General features: G+C 40.5%; 2 protein-coding genes across 3 annotated transcripts in view; one reads left to right on the forward strand and one right to left on the reverse strand.

Moving 5' to 3' along the window:
- Positions 1-863: 863 nt before the first annotated feature.
- Positions 864-19,693, reverse strand: LOC143281917 (stabilizer of axonemal microtubules 2-like). Its single transcript, XM_076587213.1, has 7 exons — positions 19,534-19,693; positions 16,596-16,772; positions 12,834-12,946; positions 8,248-8,334; positions 5,078-5,322; positions 3,296-3,924; positions 864-2,849 (listed from the first exon to the last, which is right to left on the reverse strand). Exons 1-7 carry the CDS (start codon positions 19,569-19,571, stop codon positions 2,729-2,731), a joined length of 1,410 nt encoding a protein of 469 aa, XP_076443328.1. The 5' UTR covers positions 19,572-19,693; the 3' UTR covers positions 864-2,728.
- Positions 19,694-20,048: 355 nt separating this feature from the next.
- The window catches only part of LOC143282361 (elongation factor-like GTPase 1), a 38,779-nt gene continuing 36,311 nt past the window's right edge, over positions 20,049-22,516 (forward strand). For both annotated transcript variants that reach the window (XM_076587970.1, XM_076587971.1), the window contains exons 1-2: positions 20,049-20,185; positions 22,333-22,452. In XM_076587970.1, the coding sequence (XP_076444085.1) occupies positions 22,362-22,452 (91 nt within the window). In that variant the 5' untranslated portion in view covers positions 20,049-20,185; positions 22,333-22,361. The remainder of the gene's footprint in view (positions 20,186-22,332; positions 22,453-22,516) is intronic.

The following is a 22,516-nucleotide window of genomic DNA, read 5'->3' on the forward strand; positions in this document are numbered from 1 at the left end:
TCTCAGAACTATCATCGCTTGCTTGAGCCGTTTCTTCACTTCAGTACAGTTCAGTCGCTCAAGGAGGTGTCACTGTGTTTGGACAAATCCGTATACGCTACACCACATCTGCTAAGCAGATGCCTGACCAGCACCGTAACCCAATCTGGTTAGTCAAGCCTCGAGGGAAAATAAAGTAAGATAAATACATAGATAAAAAAAGCAAAACAAAACAAGTAAATGAATAAACAAACAAATATATAAAAACAATAAACAAAATAAAATCAAATTTAAAAAAATAATAAAACGAAAGAAGTATGAATGATAAAAATGACAGTAAGTAAGTAAATAAATAATTAGATATAAATAAACACTGTTTATAAATAAAGCCTGTTCTTCAAACCTGCGCACCCGTTCTGTATTTGAGCTCGGAACGAGACAAAGACCTGGCTAAGAATCTGAACGTAGCTGGAGCCCACATTCCCTGAAAAATGACTGGAGAAGAACAAGCGACACAGACTCTGACAGAAGTTTCCCCACACAGATCAGTCCCCTCAAGCAAAATTGCTATACACCTTTCAAAACATCCAAACTGACAAACATTGAAAACATTAAAAAAAAAATTTTAAAAAAGCAACAGTTGATTTTGAGAAAAAATTTGCAAGTTTGGCTTCCTGTTTTATACACAGTGTTTGTGTCGAGGGATTTTTTTTTTTTTCTATTTTTTCTCCTTTTTTTTTCTTTTTTTTTTTTTTCGTGTGTGTGTGTGTGTACAGATTGAAAGTCATTGTACAAATGGGTTACCTGATGAACTCTAACCTCAGAGACTTTGGGGTTTTAGTGGAAACATTAACCAGTTCAGCGCTGGGTCATGCAAAACTTCATTTCTTTTTTTTTTTAACAGCTGCATGCATTTTCTAATCACAGAGATGGTTCAAAACGCTTAAAACAAAAAACAAAAACTGTGATATTTTTCTTCAAACGAGGAAGAAGACACAGAAGCCTTCATCATTCATGTCTCAAGGAATTAAGTTAATATCATTGTCACTGTCACTTAAGTTAGCTCCTTTTGCCAGAGTTCAACAAAATTTAAGCATCAGAGATATTTGGACTGAACGTGGATGGATAAGTGATTCATCTTGTGTCTTCATTAAAAAAACAAAAAAAAAACAACAACCAAGAGAACAATAATATACACAAACAGAAATCCCTGCCTTCCAGTACTGAGCAGCAAGATGATCATATCAGAAAGGAAATGAGAAAACTACAGAGGTGTGGTGTGCGCATATACATAGGGAGATACAAGCTGGGCTGAATTGAAGGCACAATTCAATTAAAACAGAAACATTCTACAATGACTACACCACTAACGCATGTCAATAATATATCAGCAGCATTCACACCAAAAGTAAAAGAGGTCCCGCACCAAGGAAATGGCCACAGTGAACAATATAGTACACCACAACTAAGAAGGTGGCCAAAGAATATAACTTATAGGAATAATGGATAAATAGGTTGTTAATAAAGACTTTCTCTGAGACCACTTTGACAGTGCTTCACCAGAAAAGAAAAAAAACAACAACAAAAAACAAAAAAAACATGAAAAAACTTCATTTTATATAAAATAGATAAAATCATTCATAATAGACAATGTTTAAAAATCCTATGAAAGACTTTTTTTTAAAAAGATTCCTTTGATTAACAAACAATGTGTTACAAATAGTTTTCCAATTCTGGTATTTCTCTCTTGCCATCTCTCAAATTTGCACCCATAAAAAAAAAGAACAAACCACATTAAAAGTTAAGAGGCCAAAACAAAACTCGAGCCTCATGAAAAAAAAAAAAAAAAAACACTGGACAATTTTTTCCCATTTTCACTCCCCCACCCCCACACACCCTCTTCTCCCCCCCACCCAAAATGCAGTGTGAAAAAAATTTGATTGGAAAAAAAAATATATACTAATTACTATAGACAGCTGGGAGCATAATCGAAGGAACAGGAGTCAATCAGTTAACAATTTTAATCAGACAGCAAATGTTGCCATCAAAGACACCTTCCAAATTAACAACTCATTAGAGGATATGTTGAATCTGTACAGATATCACATAATTTTCACAGGCCCATACCTTCAGTTTTATACAAAAAAAAAAAAAAAAAAAAAAAAGATTAAAGCATTTCCGTGTATTTCCCTTAGAGGACTAAGGCAAAGCTATGATAATGGCATTGGCACTTTTTAGCTTCCCTTCCAAACAAAACAGCCGATATTTCTTCGCATTTTGTGTAACATAATATATTTTTTCTCTTATTCAATATCATCACCAATTTTGGATTTTTTTTCATTTCAATTAACAATTTTCTCATGTTTTTGCACAAGAGATGTTACTCTGAACTCACTGCTTTATGCGAATGGCACAAAAACACCTTCAGACTCATCACCATCAGCAGCAGCATTGAAAATCAGCGGTGAATGTGTACCTAACAGTCCTAACTTGTGGACAAATGCAAAACACGGCAAACCCACTTTCAGAAGAGCTATGTGACCCATCATTTGCTGGCATACCAAAGAATGGTTGGTGTCTTTGTCATATCATAAGGTACCAGGAATAATATTTCCAAACTGTCAGATTCCTTGGGGGAAGAAAAAAAACAACCCAACAACAAAAGCATGTTGTGTTGAAGCTAAGTGAAAGGAAGGCCAGCCACAGACAGATGAAGATGGATTCGGACAGCTCTAGTCGCAGGGGCGCTTTACGCCACAGCCAGAGGTTGTAGCTGGACGGTAGCATCCTTGGCCTTGCCGTTGAGTGGGGTGATGGTGGTGGAGATAGGCTGGTATATCTTGTGTCCACGAGAATCCCAGTCCACATATCTGCATTTTGAAAAAAAAAAAAAAAAGCCAGCTTGGTTAAAAGATAAACAATCAAAGAGAATATATATATAGATATATATACATAGACAGATACATACACACACACATATTATCTGTAGAAGTAATAGTAGTACCTATTATTATTATAGTCATTGTTGTTGTCAACATTAGATTGATTGATTGATTGATTGAATAATGAGCTTGTGAACTTTTTTTTCTTCCAGTCCCTGCCCCCTTGCCCCCCCCCTCCCCCCTCCCCCCCCCCACCCCCCACAACCCGCCCTCCCTCCCGCCCCCTCACCCCTCCTAACCCCCTCCCCTCCCCTGTTGACTGCCAGGTGTGTTTTCTTTGTGTGTTCACACTGTTTCTTTGCTTGTGAACATTTCATTTTGGCACACACACACACACACACACACACACACACACACACACAAAGCCCAGGTACCTGTAGGAGGACTTGCTGGTGTCCAGGATGGAGGCAGGGCAGGGCCCCACCTGCTTGGGCGTGTACTCCATGCGGTACATGGTGCCGTCATCGAAAGGCCCGCTGGCCACCGCGTGGTAGGCCGGCTTGCAGCTGTGCACCGGGTGGACCGGGTGCTTGATGAAGGCCGCCTTCTGCGTGGAGATGCCCTCGAAGGGCGCGTCGTTGGGGTGGTACTCGGGCTTCATCATGGGGTGCACCCGGTTGATCTCCCAGGGCCGGTAGTCGCACGAGTAGTTGGTGACCCCGTCGAAGTTGCCGGGGTCCATGACACGGCCCTGGGCAGGCTTGGCGGCGGCGTGGCGCTGGAGCGGGTGCTGCTTGTAGGTGATGCGGTTGGTGGTGTTCATGTCCATGTCCCCATCGGGCTTCTTGTAGGGGTCGGGCAGGTGGTGGTAGGGCCGCTCCATGGGCCACTTGCGGTAGTCGTGGTTGAAGGTGGTGGTGTCCTCGAAGGGGGCGTCGGAGGCCACTGCCTGCCCGTCCGGCTTGCAGGAGAGGGTCTTCTCTCCGGGATCCCCGCGGTAGTCCCTCTTGAAGGTGGTCAGGCCGTCCATGGGCACCCCGCTGGGCTTGTACTTCTCCTTCTCCTGTTTGTTGTTGTAATTGTTGTTGTTGAATGACAGGTCATATCGATATAGAGAGAGTTTGCAGGGTGATCATGGTACGGGAAATGATACCAGTTCAGCATCTCTTGTCATGGTGCAAACATGGATGTGCCCACACACATGCGTGTGCCTGTGCATGCGTGTGCGCACACATGTGCACTCACTAACTCCTACTTTTACCTTCACATATGCATTCATCATCTGTTATACAGTAATTCATCCCCTCTTTATTCAGTTGTGTTGCATTGTATTGTATTGCACTGTATTGTATTCTATTATATTGTATTGTTTTGTACTGGGTTTTTTTGTGTGTTTTTTTAAATCACAAGAGACTTCTCTGTGTGAAATTCAGGCTGTTCTCCTTGGGGAGAGCATGTTACGGTAATAGTGCATCACCACCCCTTTATAATTTTATTTCTCCTTCTTTTTTCTTCTTTTTTTCTTTTTTTTCTGTCTGCAAGTGTGTTTTGTTTCCCTTTCAAAGTGTGTTATATATGTGTGTGTGTGTGTGTGTGTGTGTGTGTGCATGGGCTCTTTTACGTGCATTAAGTGCATGCCGCACACCGAACCGGAGGTTTTCATTTTTGTGTGTGTTATATCTTGCTTATGTATCTATGATAATGACAAGTTCATCATAATTAATATGGTCCACACTCACCCACTCCGCCTTTACCTTCTTTTTTTTTTCCATGTCATATCTTGCTTATTATGTATCTGACAACACGTTCATCAAAATCATGGTCCACACTAACTTACTCACTCGGCCTTTGCCTTCCTTTCTTTTCCATCTCATATCTTGCTTATTATGTATCTGACATCAAAATCATGGTCCACACTCACCCACTCCGCCTTTACCTTCTTTTTTTTTGCCATCTTATATTTTGCTTATTATGTATCTGACGACACATTCTTCAAAATCATGGTCCTCACTTACTCGGCCTTTACCTTCTTTCTCCCCCATCTCATATCTTGCTGATGTCTCTAACGACACATTCATCATAATGACGGTCCACACTCACTCACTCGGCCTTTACCTTCTTTCTCCCCCGCCCATCTCATATCTTGCTGATGTCTCTAACGACACATTCATCATAATGATGGTCCACACTCACTCACTCACTCACTCGGCCTTTACCTTGACGAAGCGGGCGCCCAGAGGATGGGGCACATAATCCACCCTGTAGCCTGTGGTGCCGTCAAAGGGAGAGTCGGACACGGCGGTGGCGTTGTGCGGCTTCATTGGGGGACGTGGGCGCTCGTTGTAGCGCTTGTAGTCATGCTGGAAGGTGCTCTCCCCTCCGAAGGCGTCCTTCGGGGGCTGCCACACCGCCTCGGGCCCGTACCTCTTGGGCTTGCCCATGTCCCAATTGCGATAGTCAGCTGGGCAAATGAAGCACACACACACACACACACACAAGAATTTTTTAAAAAGAAAAAAAAAAGGAATAAATGAAGAGAAATGGTTATGTTGAATGTGAACGTTTGTCTCTACAATATCTATATATATATATATATATATATATACACTGAACCTTGACAGGTGATCTGGGTGCTACGTGGATCCATGGAAATGAGTGTCAATGGGTTCAGGCCCCATATATACAGACCAGGATTTTAACTCTCCCTCCCTCCCCCCACCTGAACCTCGACAGGTGATCTGGGTGTTACTTGGATCCATGGAAATGAGTGTCAATGGGTTCAGGCCCCATATATACAGACCAGGATTTTAACTCTCTTCCTCCATCCCCCCACCTGAACCTGGACAGGTGATCTGGATGCTACTTGGATCTATGAAAATGAGTGTCAATGGGTTCAGGCCCCATATATACAGACCAGGATTTTAACTTTCTTCCTCCATCCCCCCACCTGAACCTGGACAGGTGATCTGGATGCTACTTGGATCCATGAAAATGAGTGTCAATGGGTTCAGGCCCCATATATACAGACCAGGATTTTAACTTTCTTCCTCCATCCCCCCACCTGAACCTGGACAGGTGATCTGGATGCTACTTGGATCCATGAAAATGAGTGTAAATGGGTTCAGGCCCCATATATAGACCAGGATTTTAACTCTCCCTCCCTCCCCCCACCTGAACCTGGACAGGTGATCTGGATGCTACTTGGATCCATGAAAATGAGTGTCAATGGGTTCAGGCCCCATATATACAGACCAGGATTTTAACTTTCTTCCTCCATCCCCCCACCTGAACCTGGACAGGTGATCTGGATGCTACTTGGATCCATGAAAATGAGTGTAAATGGGTTCAGGCCCCATATATAGACCAGGATTTTAACTCTCCCTCCCTCCCCCCACCTGAACCTGGACAGGTGATCTGGATGCTACTTGGATCCATGAAAATGAGTGTCAATGGGTTCAGGCCCCATATATACAGACCAGGATTTTAACTTTCTTCCTCCATCCCCCCACCTGAACCTGGACAGGTGATCTGGATGCTACTTGGATCCATGAAAATGAGTGTAAATGGGTTCAGGCCCCATATATAGACCAGGATTTTAACTCTCCCTCCCTCCCCCCACCTGAACCTGGACAGGTGATCTGGATGCTACTTGGATCCATGAAAATGAGTGTCAATGGGTTCAGGCCCCATATATACAGACCAGGATTTTAACTCTCTCCCTCCCTCCCCCCACCTGAACCTCGACAGGTGATCTGGGTGTTACTTGGATCCATGGAAATGAGTGTCAATGGGTTCAGGCCCCATATATACAGACCAGGATTTTAACTCTCTTCCTCCATCCCCCCACCTGAACCTTGACAGGTGATCTGGGTGCTATTTGGAAATGAGTGTCAATGGCTTCAGGTCCCATATATACAGACCCATGCACTCCATGCACTGAACCTTAAGGGGTGATCTGGGCGCTAGTATTTCGATAAACTGAGGTTCAACGTGCAGCAATGCATTTGTCACAAGAAAAAGACCCCAAAGGCAATGAAAGGGTTGTCCTTGACAAATATCTACTTTGCAGACAGATAAATGGTGGCACTAAACTTTGGCAAAAAGCTCTCCTTGGGGAGAGCAGCCTGAATTTTGCACAGAAAAAATGCTTTTTTTTTCTTTAAATGATACAATACTTTTTTTTTCCTTTTTTTTCTTTTTCTTTTTCTTTCTTTTTTTTTTTTTTTTTTTTTTTTTTTGCATGGTCATGTGCCTTCTTCTCCCATTCTGTATTGAACTAATCATTTCAGCAGATGGTGGGTTATACTGTAACTTCAGATACTCACAGAATAAAATCCCTCAGTTACTTTTCTGAATTGAGCTTTCCAGCAAAGCATAAACAAACAAACAAAAAAAAACCCCAAAAAAACTATCAAGCGCTGGGATTATAGAAGAAAAGAAGTAACATTACTCGCAGTCAACTATAATCTGTCTAATTCCATGGGTTTTTTGTTTTTTTTTTTGTTTTTTTGCATTAAAAAGACCTTTAATTGAACCATTGTCAATTCAGCTGATTCCCTGGGATTTCTTCTTGCATTTCCCAGGTCAACATATGTGCAGATCTGCTCGCGCCTGAACCCCCTTCGTGCGTATTCACACACAGAAGATCAGATACACACGTTAAAGGTCCTGTAACCCATGTCAGCGTTTGGTGGTTTGTGGAAACAAGAAAATACCCAGCATGCACCCCCCCGAAAATGGAGTATGGCTGCCTATATGGCGGGGTAAATAAACAAAACAGTCATACATGTAAAATGTTACATGTCTGTCAGAGCGTGTATGTGTGCATGCCTAAAATCTGATTGAATGACGCATGAAACGAATGATGAGCACCTTGTTTCAGCAATAAGTCGGCACTACCCAGGTAGGCAGCTTGTTGTGCAAATAACCCCACGTTTGTATAGTGCTTAGAGCTTGGATTCTGACCAAGGATAGGCGCTATATAAGTATCCATATCGATCAATCAATTAATCAATTTTGTCTGCTTTTTTTATCATCTAAATGGATGTGTGTGTGTAGGTGTGCATGTGTGTCTGTGTCTGTGTGTGCATGCATGCATTCTGTGTGCATTCTTGCGTGTGTGTGTACGTGTGTGTGTACTTTGTCTTGCTAAATATAAGGGTTTTGATAATAGAACCTTCAGTTTTTAATTTGTCACTATTTTGCACACACACACACCCCCCCCTCCCCCCACCTTTATTGATGTCAACTGTTTGCCCTCTGGGCGCCCTGATACACTGAGGAGGTAGAGCAAGCATTATGTGTAAATGCCCGTGATCATTACATTTGTTATCAAACCAGATCAATAAGCTACATGCACGTGTTAACATGCCAGAACTATACTCACTGGTGTAGGTGGGCTCTCCTTCAAACTTGGACTGCACCTGTCTGACACCATCATGCTTGATGGCCTTGACGGGATCGATGCGTTTCTCTGTGTCACAGAGCACATTCAACACTTCATGATTTTGGCTGATGCAGAACAACCACTGCAATGCTCCATATTTGTTCTAAGTGTGTACTTTTTGTGTGTGTTTGTGTGTGTGCGTGTGTGTGTGTGTGGAGGGGGTGGGGGCGGGGGGTAGTGTGTGAGCGTATGTGTGTGTGTGTAGTGTGTGTGAGGGTGGGAGTGGGGGGGGGGGGCAGTGCGTGAGTGTGTGTATGTGTGTGTGTAGTGTGTGTGTGTGTGAGAAAGAGAGAGAGAATGTGTTTTCCTATCAATCTCTCTTCAATGATAATGAATGGGATTCATACAGCAGATCACTCCAGGTAAATTTAGATTCAGTATGCAAACAATCACCCATGACTAACCACACTCTAAATCATCTGTGTGTGTGTGTGTGTGTGTTTGTGTGTCTCGCTCTCTCTTCCTCCCTCTTTTAATCTCTCACTCACTCTCAGCTTTCTCCAATTTTTTCCCCTTATTTCCCACCCCTTTTCTTTTCACCTCCCTAAATCACACATACATACACAGAGCTCCTATGTCATTTCCGCCCCCGACCCTCTCACAACATGTTGCTCTGTTGCTTGGCAAAACCACAGCTGGGTGTGTCCACTCCCCCACCCTTCCCCCCCACCCTCCCACCTCCCCCCCACCCCACCCTGTCTTCATGTTTGACTTAATACTAGTCATCAGTCGCAACATGTGTTTGACGTCAATGCGACCCCCGAGCCCACACACAAACTCTTGATCCATAATACAACGCACCGCGCACACCCGTACTTTCATTTCAGGCCGTCCTTTTCAACAGCTCCCGGGGCTGAACCGCTCCCGGGGTTAGCTAGCAACCCGCCAAGCAGACAATGCTGCTTTGTTTGCTGAGCAAATGTTTGGGTTGTGGAGGCCGCTCTAAATCATACTGGAACTAAGGTATGAACAGAGTATGCAGGTAGGTTCAGGCTGCTGTATGCGTATTTGCTGCAAGCAGGGTTATTAACTATTGCACAAAGCCTGCACTAGTTGCTCCTTATTGTCCACTGTTGGTTTGACTGTTGGTGATGAACAGAAAGGCGGACATTCATTCAGTCATACAGCACATGTATATGTACCACTTTGAACATTGAGTAGGTAGGTATATTTTAGGACAGCATTTGGGGATGGTAAAGAAAGAAATAAAAGGGGAAAAAATGAGAACAGAACAAGAGAGAGAGAAAGAGAACAAACATATGACTAGTGTTCCATAACACATCACATCATCAAAAATAAAAGTGTCTATGCGTGTGTGTGTGTGTGTGTGTGTGCACATTTTTTGGGGCACATTCCCTGACATACAACACACACACACACACACTCAATCATAGCAAGTAAACTCAAAAGAAACACATATTCATCGAATACAAAACAATGGAGTGACACAAAGAGACAATACTAGCCATCGGTGAAGTTGATTTGGAGAAGGAGGAAATGAGAGGAAAAAACAAAGAAGAAAAAAAAAGGAAAAAAAAAAAAAAAGGAAACTGAAGCAAATCAATTCCCATCAACAATTCCACCCATAGCAACAGGCGTTGATCCTTTAAGTGTAACAGCCGCTTTGGCCAGACAACGATATCTAGGACCCTGGCAACAATTCAAAGACTGTAGATGAACTGTTAATTCTTCCTTCAATCCTTCAATCATGAATACAATCTGACACCGCGTCTCTACCAGAAGACGGCGCAATGGAATCCATCACCAGCTAAAGGAGACTCCCAATTTTTTTTAATCCTGCAGTGACTCCATTATTCAAAAAAGTTCTGGCATTTTTTGCCTTTCGTCAAAGAAAAAAGAAAGGAAGAAAAAAAGCAAAAAAAAAAAGCAGCTACACTTACAGGGAGCACCATTTCAAAGTCTAGACAGATTCATCATCAGAAAGGTGAACCGTACAAGAGACAATAGTACATTAACAATGGTAAGAAGGAGACAAGCTGAATCTGTGTACAAATCTTGTTGAACATTCTTAGAATGCCTGTATATGTGTGTCTGTGATGGTGGATGTACAAACACACACATGTGCATGCACATGTGTACAGAAATGTAGGCACGAGAGCATCTGTATATGTCTGTATGTGTGTGACTGTGTGCATACATGTGTATATTAGAGCTTGTTCATGTGTTGACGTGTACATATGTTTGCTTGTAAAAGCAATGTTTTGAAGTTAGGAGCACATAATCATATGCATACACACGTTTGTGTGCAATGTGAAATGTGTGTGTGTGTGTGTGTGTGTGTGTGTGTGTGTGTGTGTGTGTGTGTGTGTGTGTGTGTGTTCTTGTACGTGATACAGAATCTCTCTCTCTCTCTCTCTCTCTCTCTCTATATATATATATATATATATATATAATTAATAATAATAAAATTAATACCTAATATGTCACCAGAGCTTTTCAGCTAGTGACATTAAACATTTCAGTGTTTCTCTCTCTCTCTCTCTCTCTCTCTCTCTCTCTCTATATATATATATATATATATATATATATATATATATAGATAGATATATTTAAACACACACACACACACACACACACACACACACACACACACAATGAGCTCAACCATGCAATTCAATAACAAAAAAACAAAAAAGAAAAAAAAAAAAGAAAGATTTACCAGGCACATAACAACAACAACAACATAATCCTGAGCATAGAGCCATTTTGCAAAGACTTCTGAACTGTCCGACAGCTGACTCTGTGACCTGACAGAACTTTATGACATTTGAATAGAGCAGACAACGGACTGAATACATTTTCAGGTCCCATGAACTAGGCTTGTGCAGCTGCAGTTGAATCATTATTGCTGTTTTATGACGCTGCCAAATATATCTAAGCTGTATGAGAATTGTGCAGATGTACCAAGTCTTTTCTAACTGTTCCGAGTGTGTATAAATGTCTGTGTGTGCAAGTGTGTGTGTGTGTGTGTGTGTGTGTTGGTGTGAGTGTGAGTGTGTGTCTGCGTGTGTGTGTGCACGCGCGTGCCTGCCTGCCTGCCTGTGTGCGTACATGTGTGCATGCATGCAAGTGTGTGTGTGTGTGTGTGTGTGTGCGTGCGCGCGCGCATGCCATTATTATGAGAATCTGATTCAGTGCTGTTTTGTATAATTTCCTTACATCTGACTTTTATTTTGTTTTCTTTTTGTTTCATTGTTTCAACCATTTCCCTTCTGGAAAGCTTAAGTGAAATGAGGAGAGACACACAGAAAAGAAAAAGAGACCAAAACAATCTGTGGAGGGTGATACATGTATGTGTAGCAGCTTTGGTGAATGCTACAACTAGGATATTCAATATCGGTTCCTGGATTGGCCAGTTTATGTTACACCTGCAAATCTTAGTTTCCACCTTTGCTTGGATGTCTGTCTGAGTGTGTATGTATGCATGCATGCCTGAAATCTGATTGAATGACACAGGAAATGAATGATAAGCACCCATGCAGTGGCAGCCGTCAGTCAGCTCTACCCAGGTAGGCAGCCTGTTGTGCAAATGACCCCATGTTTGTAAAGTGCTTCGAGCCTGGTCTCTGACCGAGGATAGACGCTATATATAAGTATACATATCAGTCAGTCAATCAGTCAGTTTTCCACATTGAAAAAACAAAAGAAAGAAAGAAAGATTTAAATTCAAGGATCCCATATGACTTTACAGCCATAGGGTTAGTGGACTCAAACAAGGTGGCAGAATGGTTAACATGCTCATCTGCCAATACAGAGTGTCGGAGGGTCTGGGTTCGAATCCCACTCTCGTCCTTTCTCCCAAGTTTGACTGGAAAATTGAACTGAGCTCCTAGTCATTGAGATGAAATGATAAACCAAGGTCTTGTGTGCAGCATGCACTTGGCACACTGAAAAAGAACCAACGGCAACAAGAGTGCAGCTGCCTAGCAGATGTGGTGTAGCATATATGGACTTGTCTGAACTCAGTGATACCTCCTTGAGAAGCTGAAACTGAAAATTGAAAATCACTTTGTCTTGGGCTCAGCTTAAGGACAATCAGAGCAGAGTGCCTTTCTAAAGGACTCAATGGCTGTGCCCAAACTGGGCCTCGAACTCTGACATTGTTTTGTTCAAGCTAGATCTGCCATCCAAGCATCTCAGTTCCCAACCTGCCTGTCACCCCTCCGCCAGATCTGACTTTCCCAAAGCCACAACATGAAAGAAAATGATGACTGAGAACCATGATCCAGGCTTTGACACACAGCCAACAGACCTGGAGGATTCTGGTGAACAGTTCTTCTGTGCAGTACCCCAATGACCCTTCACAGAGTTGAGGGAGGAGGAGGAGGAGAAGAAGAAGAAGAAGAAGAAGAAGAAGAAGAAGAAGACCTATTAAAAAAAAAAAGAAGTCTTGATCTTGATCTTGATAGGTATGCTGCAGAATCTTTGTTGACTGGTGTAAGTTGCGACAAACAAACATATAAACAAACACACACTTAATACGTCTGTTAGGAAGAGTTCTCTACCTGGGTAATCTTTGGTGTAGGAGGTCAGCAGGTCCTGGTCCCCTTGGGGTTTCTTGTAGGGATCAGGCATGTGGTGGTAGGGGCGCTCCATAGGGTGCTTCACATAGTCCACTCTGAGGAGGTGACCACCACTCTGTCAGTGTGTTCTCGACGTAGGCGCACAGGTGTCCACACTTGGTGTGTGTGTGTGTGTGTGTGTGTGTGTGTGTGTGCGTGCGTGCGTGCGTGCGTGCGTGCGTGCGTGCGTGCGTGTGTGTGTGTGTGTGTGTGTGTGTGTGTGTGTGTTGCACTGGCTCTAGTTTCCAGTGGTTATCTTTTACACATGCACATTAAACAAAAATTAAACAAAAATTACAAAAGTTGATATTAACAGAACCTGACCTTGAATAGGCTTCATAACATGTAGCTTTCACACTCACATATGTCAAGTTTCTGCTTGGTTTTACCTTCACAGCCTTCACATGGTGATTATACAATGTGATGGACTATAAACAGTATTACACATTTTTTGCATCATGTTTGAGCATACAACAATACAACAACAATAAAGAGCAACCAAACATATATCTAAAAAAATCCCCGAAACTTCCATTAGTTACTAATTAACTTCATAACCGTTCTACCTCAAGTCTGAACAATGCAGCATATTGGAACTGCTCATTGTAACACTCAATGGTTAATTCTCTGTCTGCTGTATATCCTAGCTAATCATCAGGGTGTGAACAAAGTGACTGACATTATATCGGCAGTTACGCTGATTACAGCCCTGCTAAACATAAACTTGTGGATGATGTGACTGGTTCATTTAGTCAGGAATGCCCATCTGACAGTGTTGCTTATAGTTCAGCCAACTGCATGCACAGGGCCATTTAAGGACAGCCCAACTAACTTAAAAAAAAAAAGAAGAAGAAAAGAATTCAACCATATTAAATACAGATTTCTTTCACATCTGAAAAAGTTCAAAAACTCAACAAAAACCAACAAATAAAAACAGCTGCAAAATGACACAGCTCATGACATGTTATCTTAACTGTTAAGCTCCTTAAGGAAATTAAGACTTAACTGGGCTGGGGATGTCAGATGTCAGCCACTTCCCTAGCTTACAAATCAGTCACAAGAAACTATCAATAATAAAATAATCCTTCAAAGCCACACAGCACACATAAAACGGCCATGAAATGATAAAGTCAAATAACACTGCAGAAAGGACAGCTATAGTGCCCATCCCACTGTTCACAACATCACTACCTAATCACCACAGCAAACCAGCACAGACAGTCCATCATAAAGTGATATATTGTGGTTAACCCCCCCCCCCCCCCACCCCCACACACACACATAATCCTTCAAAGCCACACAGAAAACATTAAAGGGTCATGAACTGATAAAGTCAAATAACACTGCAGAAAGGATAGCTATAGTGCCCATCCCACTGTTCACAGCATCACTACCTAATCACCAGAGCAAAACAGCACAGACAGTCCGTCGTAAAGTGATATACTATCGTTAACCCCCCCTCACCCCCCCCCCCCCTCTCCTGCCCCCCAAAACAAAGAAAAAACAACAACAAAAAAAGCATGTTTCAAGGCTCATTGGAAAAAAAAAGAAAGGGGAATGGACTGGGAAAGCAGAATAACCAGACAACAGTGAAGGAAGAAGCAGAATAAGCAGGCAATAGTGAAGGAAGAAGCAGAATAAGCAGGCAACAGTGAAGGAAGAAGCAGAATAACCAGACAACAGTGAAGGAAGAAGCAGAATAAGCAGGCAATAGTGAAGGAAGAAGCAGAATAAGCAGGCAACAGTGAAGGAAGAAGCAGAATAAGCAGGCAACAGTGAAGGAAGAAGCAGAATAACCAGACAATAGTGAAGGAAGAAGCAGAATAAGCAGACAATAGTGAAGGAAGAAGCAGAATAACCAGACAACAGTGAAGGAAGAAGCAGAATAAGCAGGCAACAGTGAAGGAAGAAGCAGAATAAGCAGGCAACAGTGAAGGAAGAAGCAGAATAAGCAGACAACAGTGAAGGAAGAAGCAGAATAAGCAGACAACAGTGAAGGAAGAAGCAGAATAAGCAGGCAATAGTGAAGGAAGAAGCAGAATAAGCAGGCAACAGTGAAGGAAGAAGCAGAATAAGCAGGCAATAGTGAAGGAAGAAGCAGAATAAGCAGGCAACAGTGAAGGGAGAAGCAGAATAACCAGACAACAGTGAAGGAAGAAGCAGAATAACCAGACAACAGTGAAGGAAGAAGCAGAATAAGCAGCAATAGTGAAGAAAGAAGCAGAATAACCAGGCAATAGTGAAGGAAGAAGCAGAATAACCAGGCAATAGTGAAGGAAGAAGCAGAATAACCAGACAACAGTGAAGGAAGAAGCAGAATAACCAGACAACAGTGAAGGAAGAAGCAGAATAAGCAGGCAATAGTGAAGGAAGAAGCAGAATAAGCAGACAATAGTGAAGGAAGAAGCAGAATAAGCAGACAATAGTGAAGGAAGAAGCAGAATAAGCAGGCAATAGTGAAGGAAGAAGCAGAATAAGCAGACAACAGTGAAGGAAGAAGCAGAATAACCAGACAACAGTGAAGGAAGAAGCAGAATAAGCAGGCAACAGTGAAGGAAGAAGCAGAATAAGCAGGCAATAGTGAAGGAAGAAGCAGAATAAGCAGGCAATAGTGAAGGAAGAAGCAGAATAAGCAGAAGGAAAAAAAACGGCAGAAACAAAGAAAGCAAATAGGAAAGAGGAAATTTTCAGCACAGAATTTCCAAAAGGTGAGGATGCTATCTATACTGAAAGACCCCTGCATGGCTTCCCATAGGGGGTGGATCATAGTCCATTACATTTGGATTGTAAATTATGATTGACAGAATAAACAAGTCACATTGCTTTTTCTTCTTCTTTTTCTTTTTTTTTCCTTAATGACCATAAACGTGACTGAAATGTGATGGGCATTATTCCTGCCAAATTTATGATTATAAAATCAACAACAAAAACAAAAACCCAGAGTGACTGGTTTATTCCCTGAGTCATAACATTATTCACAATTCAGTCAGGCAAATGCTTGAGAACAGTGTGATGCTTGAATTATGCTTTCGTTAATGTCTGCAGTCAAAAGTCAGAGCACAAGACTGCATGCCATGTGACTGATTTACTGTCAATATAATATGCCTTATATGGTGTTGTGAACTCCTCAGGGGATAAGGAAGGCTGTCTAAGGGCTGATAATTCATTTATTACACTGCAGGTCTAAAGCTAAAGCGATCCATGTCCTATAAACAAACAAATCAAACAAACAAACAAAAACCCCCCAAAACAACACCACCACCACTGTCACCCTCTTACACTCAACACTCCTTAAAAAAATACCATCTTACGCAGCAAGGTATCAATATACAGAGTTGAAAACTTCTTTAATTCACATACATGGGGTGTGTTAACAAAAAACAAAAACAAAAACAAAAAAACCCACCCCCCTGGCTTATTAAGTGTACATAAAATGGGATCGTCATAGATGGTTCATTGATGGTTTGGCACACTTGTTCATTGGACCATATGAAGATCAGCCAAAAAGGAAAATAAAAGAACAGAAAAGAAAAGAATGCAAAACAAAACTAAAACCCCAATCTAGCCTTACAAAAAGCTTTGTTTGGAATGAAAGCTAAAGAACCCTTCCCCAACTCTTTGGTGTTCACATCAAACTTGACTTTTAAACTGTGTCAGTTACGGGACCACTTTGGACGTCTTGATCAAAACAAATAAATCATTTACCTGTTTGTAGTTTTGTCCTCGAGGGGCGCATCGCTGTCAACGCCCCGTGGAGGAGGCTTACAGCTATGTCTCACGTTGATTGGCTTAGGGTGGTAGGTGGTGGCATACTCCGTCAGCATGCACGGTTTATCGCTCCCTCCTAGAGGAGCATTGGGCCTGTGTGGGCAGCGATGTCGGCTGAAATGAAAAGAGTCAGTTCAGTTTCAGTTTCAAGGAGGCGCCAGAGCATGTGGACTAATCCATATATATATACTGCAACACATATTTTGGGATCCCCCCCAAAACAGCAACAAAACAAACAAACAAACAGAGCAGATGCCTGACCTTCACACAGCTCAATGTGCCTGTCAGGCCTTAGGTCAAGTTCAAGGACATGCATCCTCATCAATAATGGTGCAAAGTTAATGTTAATGCTCTGGGTGTGTGTGTGTGTGTGTGTGTGTGTGTGTGTGTGTGTGTGTGCTGTGTTGTGTGTGTGTGTGTGTGTGTTGTGTTTGTGTGTTTGTTGTGTGCATATATTTGATTGTCAGTTTATGGTATGCTGTACTTGAATGCATGTTTAAATATCTATAGATTTTTAAATTTTGTAAATGCCACTAACTCTATGTGTGGCAGGTGTAAGTGTGCATTATATATATATAATACATCTATGATTTATAAGAATATAAAATATATCTAAGTAAGAAAAAAAATATTGAGGAAAAAAAGCCACATAAGAACTTGTGCATTCCTTATGTACTGTTTCATCTTCTTAGGTAAAAGAAAAACAAAACACAACAACAACAAAAAAAAAAACCCAACAAAATAAAGCAAAACAAAGAAACATCCAAACATGGGAGTTAAAGTAAAAAAGAATAAATCAAATTCGAAAGAGAGGCAAGCACACAGTGATATATATAGATGCTTCACAGTCTTTGAATTTTTGTTGTGCCTTTCCTTTTGAAATAACTTAACAATTAAAATTATAAAAACATAAAAAAAGAAGAAGAAGAAGAAGAAGATGTAGAAGAAGAAGAAAGAATAGAGGGAGATCTAGAGAGAAAGGATCAGTTAAGAAATTAACATTTTTGTTAAATATATCTAAAACTTGAAAGCCTATTCACATGAAGGAAACTGGTTCACATCCCCAAACACACACACACACACACACACACACACAGAGGCAATTACCAGAATATCAAATAAAGTGTCAAAAAAAAAAAAAAAAAAAAAAAAAGTTTGCATAATTTTGAATCAATAATTACAGGGGATTGGGAATAGGGTATGGGAAGAAGGAGTTGCACAATAGGGACAAAACAAGCTGCAGTTATAAGAGCCTTTTAATAGTCCTTTCATTCTTTCATGTGTGTGGTAACTTGGAATAATTTGCTTGAGGTTATACTATGCAAAATTTTCCAAAGATTTTACTAACTTCTGAAAAAAAGGGGAAAAAAAAGTTAATGGTGGATTCTAAGGAATCATGATCCAGTTGATTCTTGAAATTATTGATAGTTGGAAGTACTGGATCTGCCAGAACTGTTTAACCTTTGTGGCAAAATGAACTGTTGGAGGTGCCAACCTGGTTATAACTTCATGACATGGTAAAAAAAAAAAAAAAAAGAAAAAAAAGGAAAGAAAGAAAGAAAGGAAAAAAAAAAAAAAAGAAATAAAAGAAATAAAAAGGAAAATGCTGAGTTTGATTTCCATTAATCTAATACTGGTTTAGTGGTTATGTTTTCTGATTTAATATATATATATATATATATATATATATTTTTTTTTTTTTTTTTTTTTTTTTTTTTTCAGAAATCCAACATATCAAACTTTTTCTGGGATAAGAATGTATATATAGGATTATAGCTCATGTCATTTTTAGTGCCTCTAAAATGCAAGTAGTAGTAGTAGTATAGGGACTGGCAGTCATCTGCCTAGACCTCTTGGCCTTTTTATGTCCCCATCGAATCTTCATCTTCACTTCTTCCATTTTCTTTTATTTATTTATTTTCATCTTTTTTTTGTTGTTGTTGGGCGGTGTACGCAAGTACACTTCTGCAAGAAACTTTGTTTTATTCATCATAGTCAAAAATTTTTCTTTTAAGATGATGTTGTTGTCAAGGAGATTTTTTAACGTGTTAGTATTTTGTGCAAGTTTAACTTCGATTGGCAGTGCATTCCATGTTTGTGCAATTCGGTTAGCCAATGAATTTTTTCTAATGTTGGTGTTGCAGTGTTCTAAACAAATTTTCTTTACTGAGTTCCTTATACTATCATAGTCAGACATTCTAAAGATATGTCTTGCATTTACATCATTTATGTTATTTAATATCTTATAAGTTTCAATCAAATCTCCTCTTACTCCTCTACCTTTCAGTGAATGTAGATTTAAGTATGTAAGTCTTTGTTGGTAACTCATATTTTTGCATTCTTTTAATAATTTTGTTGCTCTTCTTTGGACCCTTTCTAATGCTATAGATTGTCTCTTAAGGTATGGGTGCCACACAATATTACCATATTCCACATGGGATCTAACTAATGCTTTATATAAATTGAGAAATATCATTATATATCTTTGTCTAAGTAATTGAAGGCTCTCTTAATTACACCAATCATTATCGTTTTCAAAAGGGCACTCTTTTAAAACTGCAACTGATATATATTATTATATAGACCAAACATGTTTTAGTGCACCTTACACAAAGCATGGATGGATTTGCGTTTTGATAACCCATCACATGTAATGATCATGATGTATTCGTGTTGCCGACACTGAAATCTTGTGGGGAAAAAAAGAAAAGATGACACTGAAAGCATAAAAAAGTCTATGACAAAGAAAGAATCAATGAATGAATGAAACTTTATCCAAAGGCAAAATCTAGGCGGCAGCAACATAGCCAAACTGTCAAATGACAAGTTGGAATAGCGACATAAAACAAGAACATTACACACAAAATCAACTTACCCGCATGTGCAGATTTCGCAGATGCATTTCTTCACCATTTTAGCGTTTTTTCTAATCACGCACTAAAGCACCTCCTCAGTTTGGAGGTTTAAATTTATCAGGGGGAGGTCGTCGAAATCAGTTGCCGACGTCGCCGATCTTGTTGTCAGGCAATACTTCCCCCAGCGTTTTCAAAATGGTGGATAGCAACAGCTGGACGTGGTTATTTCTGAGGTAGGACAGTCTATGACGAGCTTCGATATTGTATATATCTTTATAATTTTACTGTATCAAAAACACTGAAATATAACTTCATCTAGTGCTTTCATAGTTGAATTGCTAGAATTTACTCAGAATCGTAGACAGGTTTCTCTTCAAACACCCCAACTTTGATCACGATGGCAGTCACCCCCATTTCCTATCACACATGGACTCGGCAAGAACAAACTCCAGTCCATGAACTCTCGAGATAAAAATGATATTAAAGGGAAGTAATTTTTCGAAACACTTCACACTGACAGTTCTCTTCCCTTCAAATACAATGGCAGCATGGTGGATTGCAGCATGAGTTGACATACAGTGATACACACCGAGAAGTTTTGTGGTTGTCATTTTTGTGTTGATCAGTAACTGCTGGTGAACTGAAACCCAGTCTAAACCCATTGGTTTGACGGTAAGTTGATTTTTTTAAAACTATTTTTCTTTTTCTTTTTTTACTCTAATTCTTTTGTTCGCATGAGGATGGGTGACACATGTCATTGATACCAATGATCACACGTGCATGTTGTGTACTGTACAAAGCTAGCACAATTGCGTCTGTCACTTTGTTTTCTGTTACCACTACATATTTTTTCCTGATTTAATCTAGCTCAACCTATTAAGTCCTGAAAGTGTAGACTTTCCACTATCCACAATGACAATCATAGAAAGATCGTTGATTTGGCTACGATACATATTTAAAATTAAATTGCAAACATTGGAATCATTCTTCATTGATTATTTGAACTTGAACTGGAATCAGACGTTTGAGGCCTGTGAAAGCCTGTTTGTCCTTCAATTAGCGTTAGACACAGTATACCAGCATGCGTGGCCTAATGATAGCATACTGGATCATAAATACTTGGCGAGTTGGCCCAATGAGCGTCTAACCTAGTCTTGAAAGATGACATGGTTAGGGCTGTCACAACACTGTCTGGCAAACCGTTCCATTTATTAACGACTCACTCAGTAAAGAAGGAACTGCACACTTCCACTGTTCCAGTCTATAACGTGATTTATTTAGCATTAAACTATTACCTCTTCTGTCCATACTTACTGCAGGTGATAGTTCAGGATTTGTGGTCTTGTAGATTCCGTGTATGTATTTATAGCAATCAATCATATCTCCCCGCTGCCCCCTGTGTTCTAGACTAGGTAGCTTAAGGAAAGCGAGTCTTTCATGATAAGGCTTGTTCTACAAATGACCAATCAGTTTTGTTGCCCGTTGCTGGACGTCTTCCACCTCTCTGCACAATGTTTTTGACTGCGGATTCCAGACCGAATGTCCATATTCCAAAATGGGTCTAACCAGGGATTTGAACAGTTGAACAAACAGGTCTTTAGATAGGTAGTCAAAGGAACGCCTGATTATACCAACCATCTTGTTAGCCTTTGCAGCAACTGTTGCCACATGCGTCTTGAAATCCAGTTTGTTCTCAATGTACACTCGCAGGTCTTTCACCACATCACTCTCAGCAAGTGCCAGGTTGTATTCCTCCCCACTGTTAGTTTTCCCTTTCATGTAGTAAATTGCTTCCGATTTGCAGTTTCCTAGCTTCATTGCACTGCATTTTTTCTGGATGTAAGTGGAGGAGCCACTCTCTAGACCACTGCTGTAGGTTGTGTAGGTAATCTTGGAGGACGTTTGAAGCACTATGTCTATACTGTATACAGTATACCTAATTTGGATTCAGAAAATAAGAGTAAAGTTTTAGTTTCAAGGAGGCATCAAAGCTTGTGAGGTGATCCACATACACTACAGCACATCTACCTATGCACACACACACACACACACACACACACACACACACACACACAGAGACACACACACACACACACACACACACACACACACACATACATACACACACACAACCTACTGTTCTGGTCAGGGCCTTGAAATCCTGCCATACATATACAATCAACAATATATAAAACAACCTAAAATGAAATAAGATTAACTAGAATAAACAGATATTTATAAGTAAATGTATTATAATAATTGCAATAATGATGATAATGCTGACAGTGAAAAAAAAGAATGATATGAGAATATACTATTCTCACAAAGAGCTCAGGTGCTTTACACAAAAGAAAACCGTATAATTTACATGAACCACTCACCTTCGCTCTCTCTTTATCTTTCCCTTCCCCCTTCCAGTCCCCCCTTTCTCTCCCCCCCTTCTGCCTCTCTCTCTCTCTCTCTCTCTCTCTCTCTCTCTCTCTCTCTCTCTCTCTCTATATATATATATATATATATATATTTCACTTTTTCACTTTTTGTGTGTGCTAAATATGTTTCAAATGTGTATGTGATTTTGTATTAAATAATTATGTAAACTATATATTATTTTCTGAAGTCATGCTTCCCTTTATCTCACTCGCTTTCATTAATGAACTGTTTACTTGTTGCTTTGCCAGTGTCTTTCAATATGATTAATTGAGCTTGTTTCGCATTCTGGTAATATGCAGTGGTGTCCAACTCCAAGTAGGAGTGAATGAACAACACCACAGCGTCTTTTGAACATTGGTGCAATTAAAATCCCTGTCTCTTTGCTTTAGATCGCTGACTACAGTGCCGAGGTGTGACCATGCCGGTGAAGACGTGTCAGCAGCTGGCGAAGCTTCAGCACACGCCGGCCAATATCCGAAACATTTGCATCCTTGCCCATGTAGACCATGGTAAGTTCTTGGGATTAAAAAAAAAAAAAAAATTAAACCTTAAAAAAATTTGAACTTAAACTGT

The sequence above is a fragment of the Babylonia areolata genome, chromosome 5 (genome assembly GCF_041734735.1).
Source record: "Babylonia areolata isolate BAREFJ2019XMU chromosome 5, ASM4173473v1, whole genome shotgun sequence".
Taxonomy (NCBI): Eukaryota; Metazoa; Mollusca; class Gastropoda; order Neogastropoda; family Buccinidae; genus Babylonia; species Babylonia areolata.

Excerpts from the sequence above, each read along its gene's own strand:
- LOC143281917 (XM_076587213.1), bottom strand. The coding sequence starts at position 19,571 with ATGGTGAAGAAATGCATCTGCGAAATCTGCACATGCGG. Across the intron at positions 8,335-12,833 it reads CTACACCAAAGATTACCCAG|AGAAACGCATCGATCCCGTC; the intron begins GTAGAGAACTCT and ends TCTGTGACACAG. Across the intron at positions 2,850-3,295 it reads ACCAGCAAGTCCTCCTACAG|ATATGTGGACTGGGATTCTC; the intron begins GTACCTGGGCTT and ends TTCAAAATGCAG.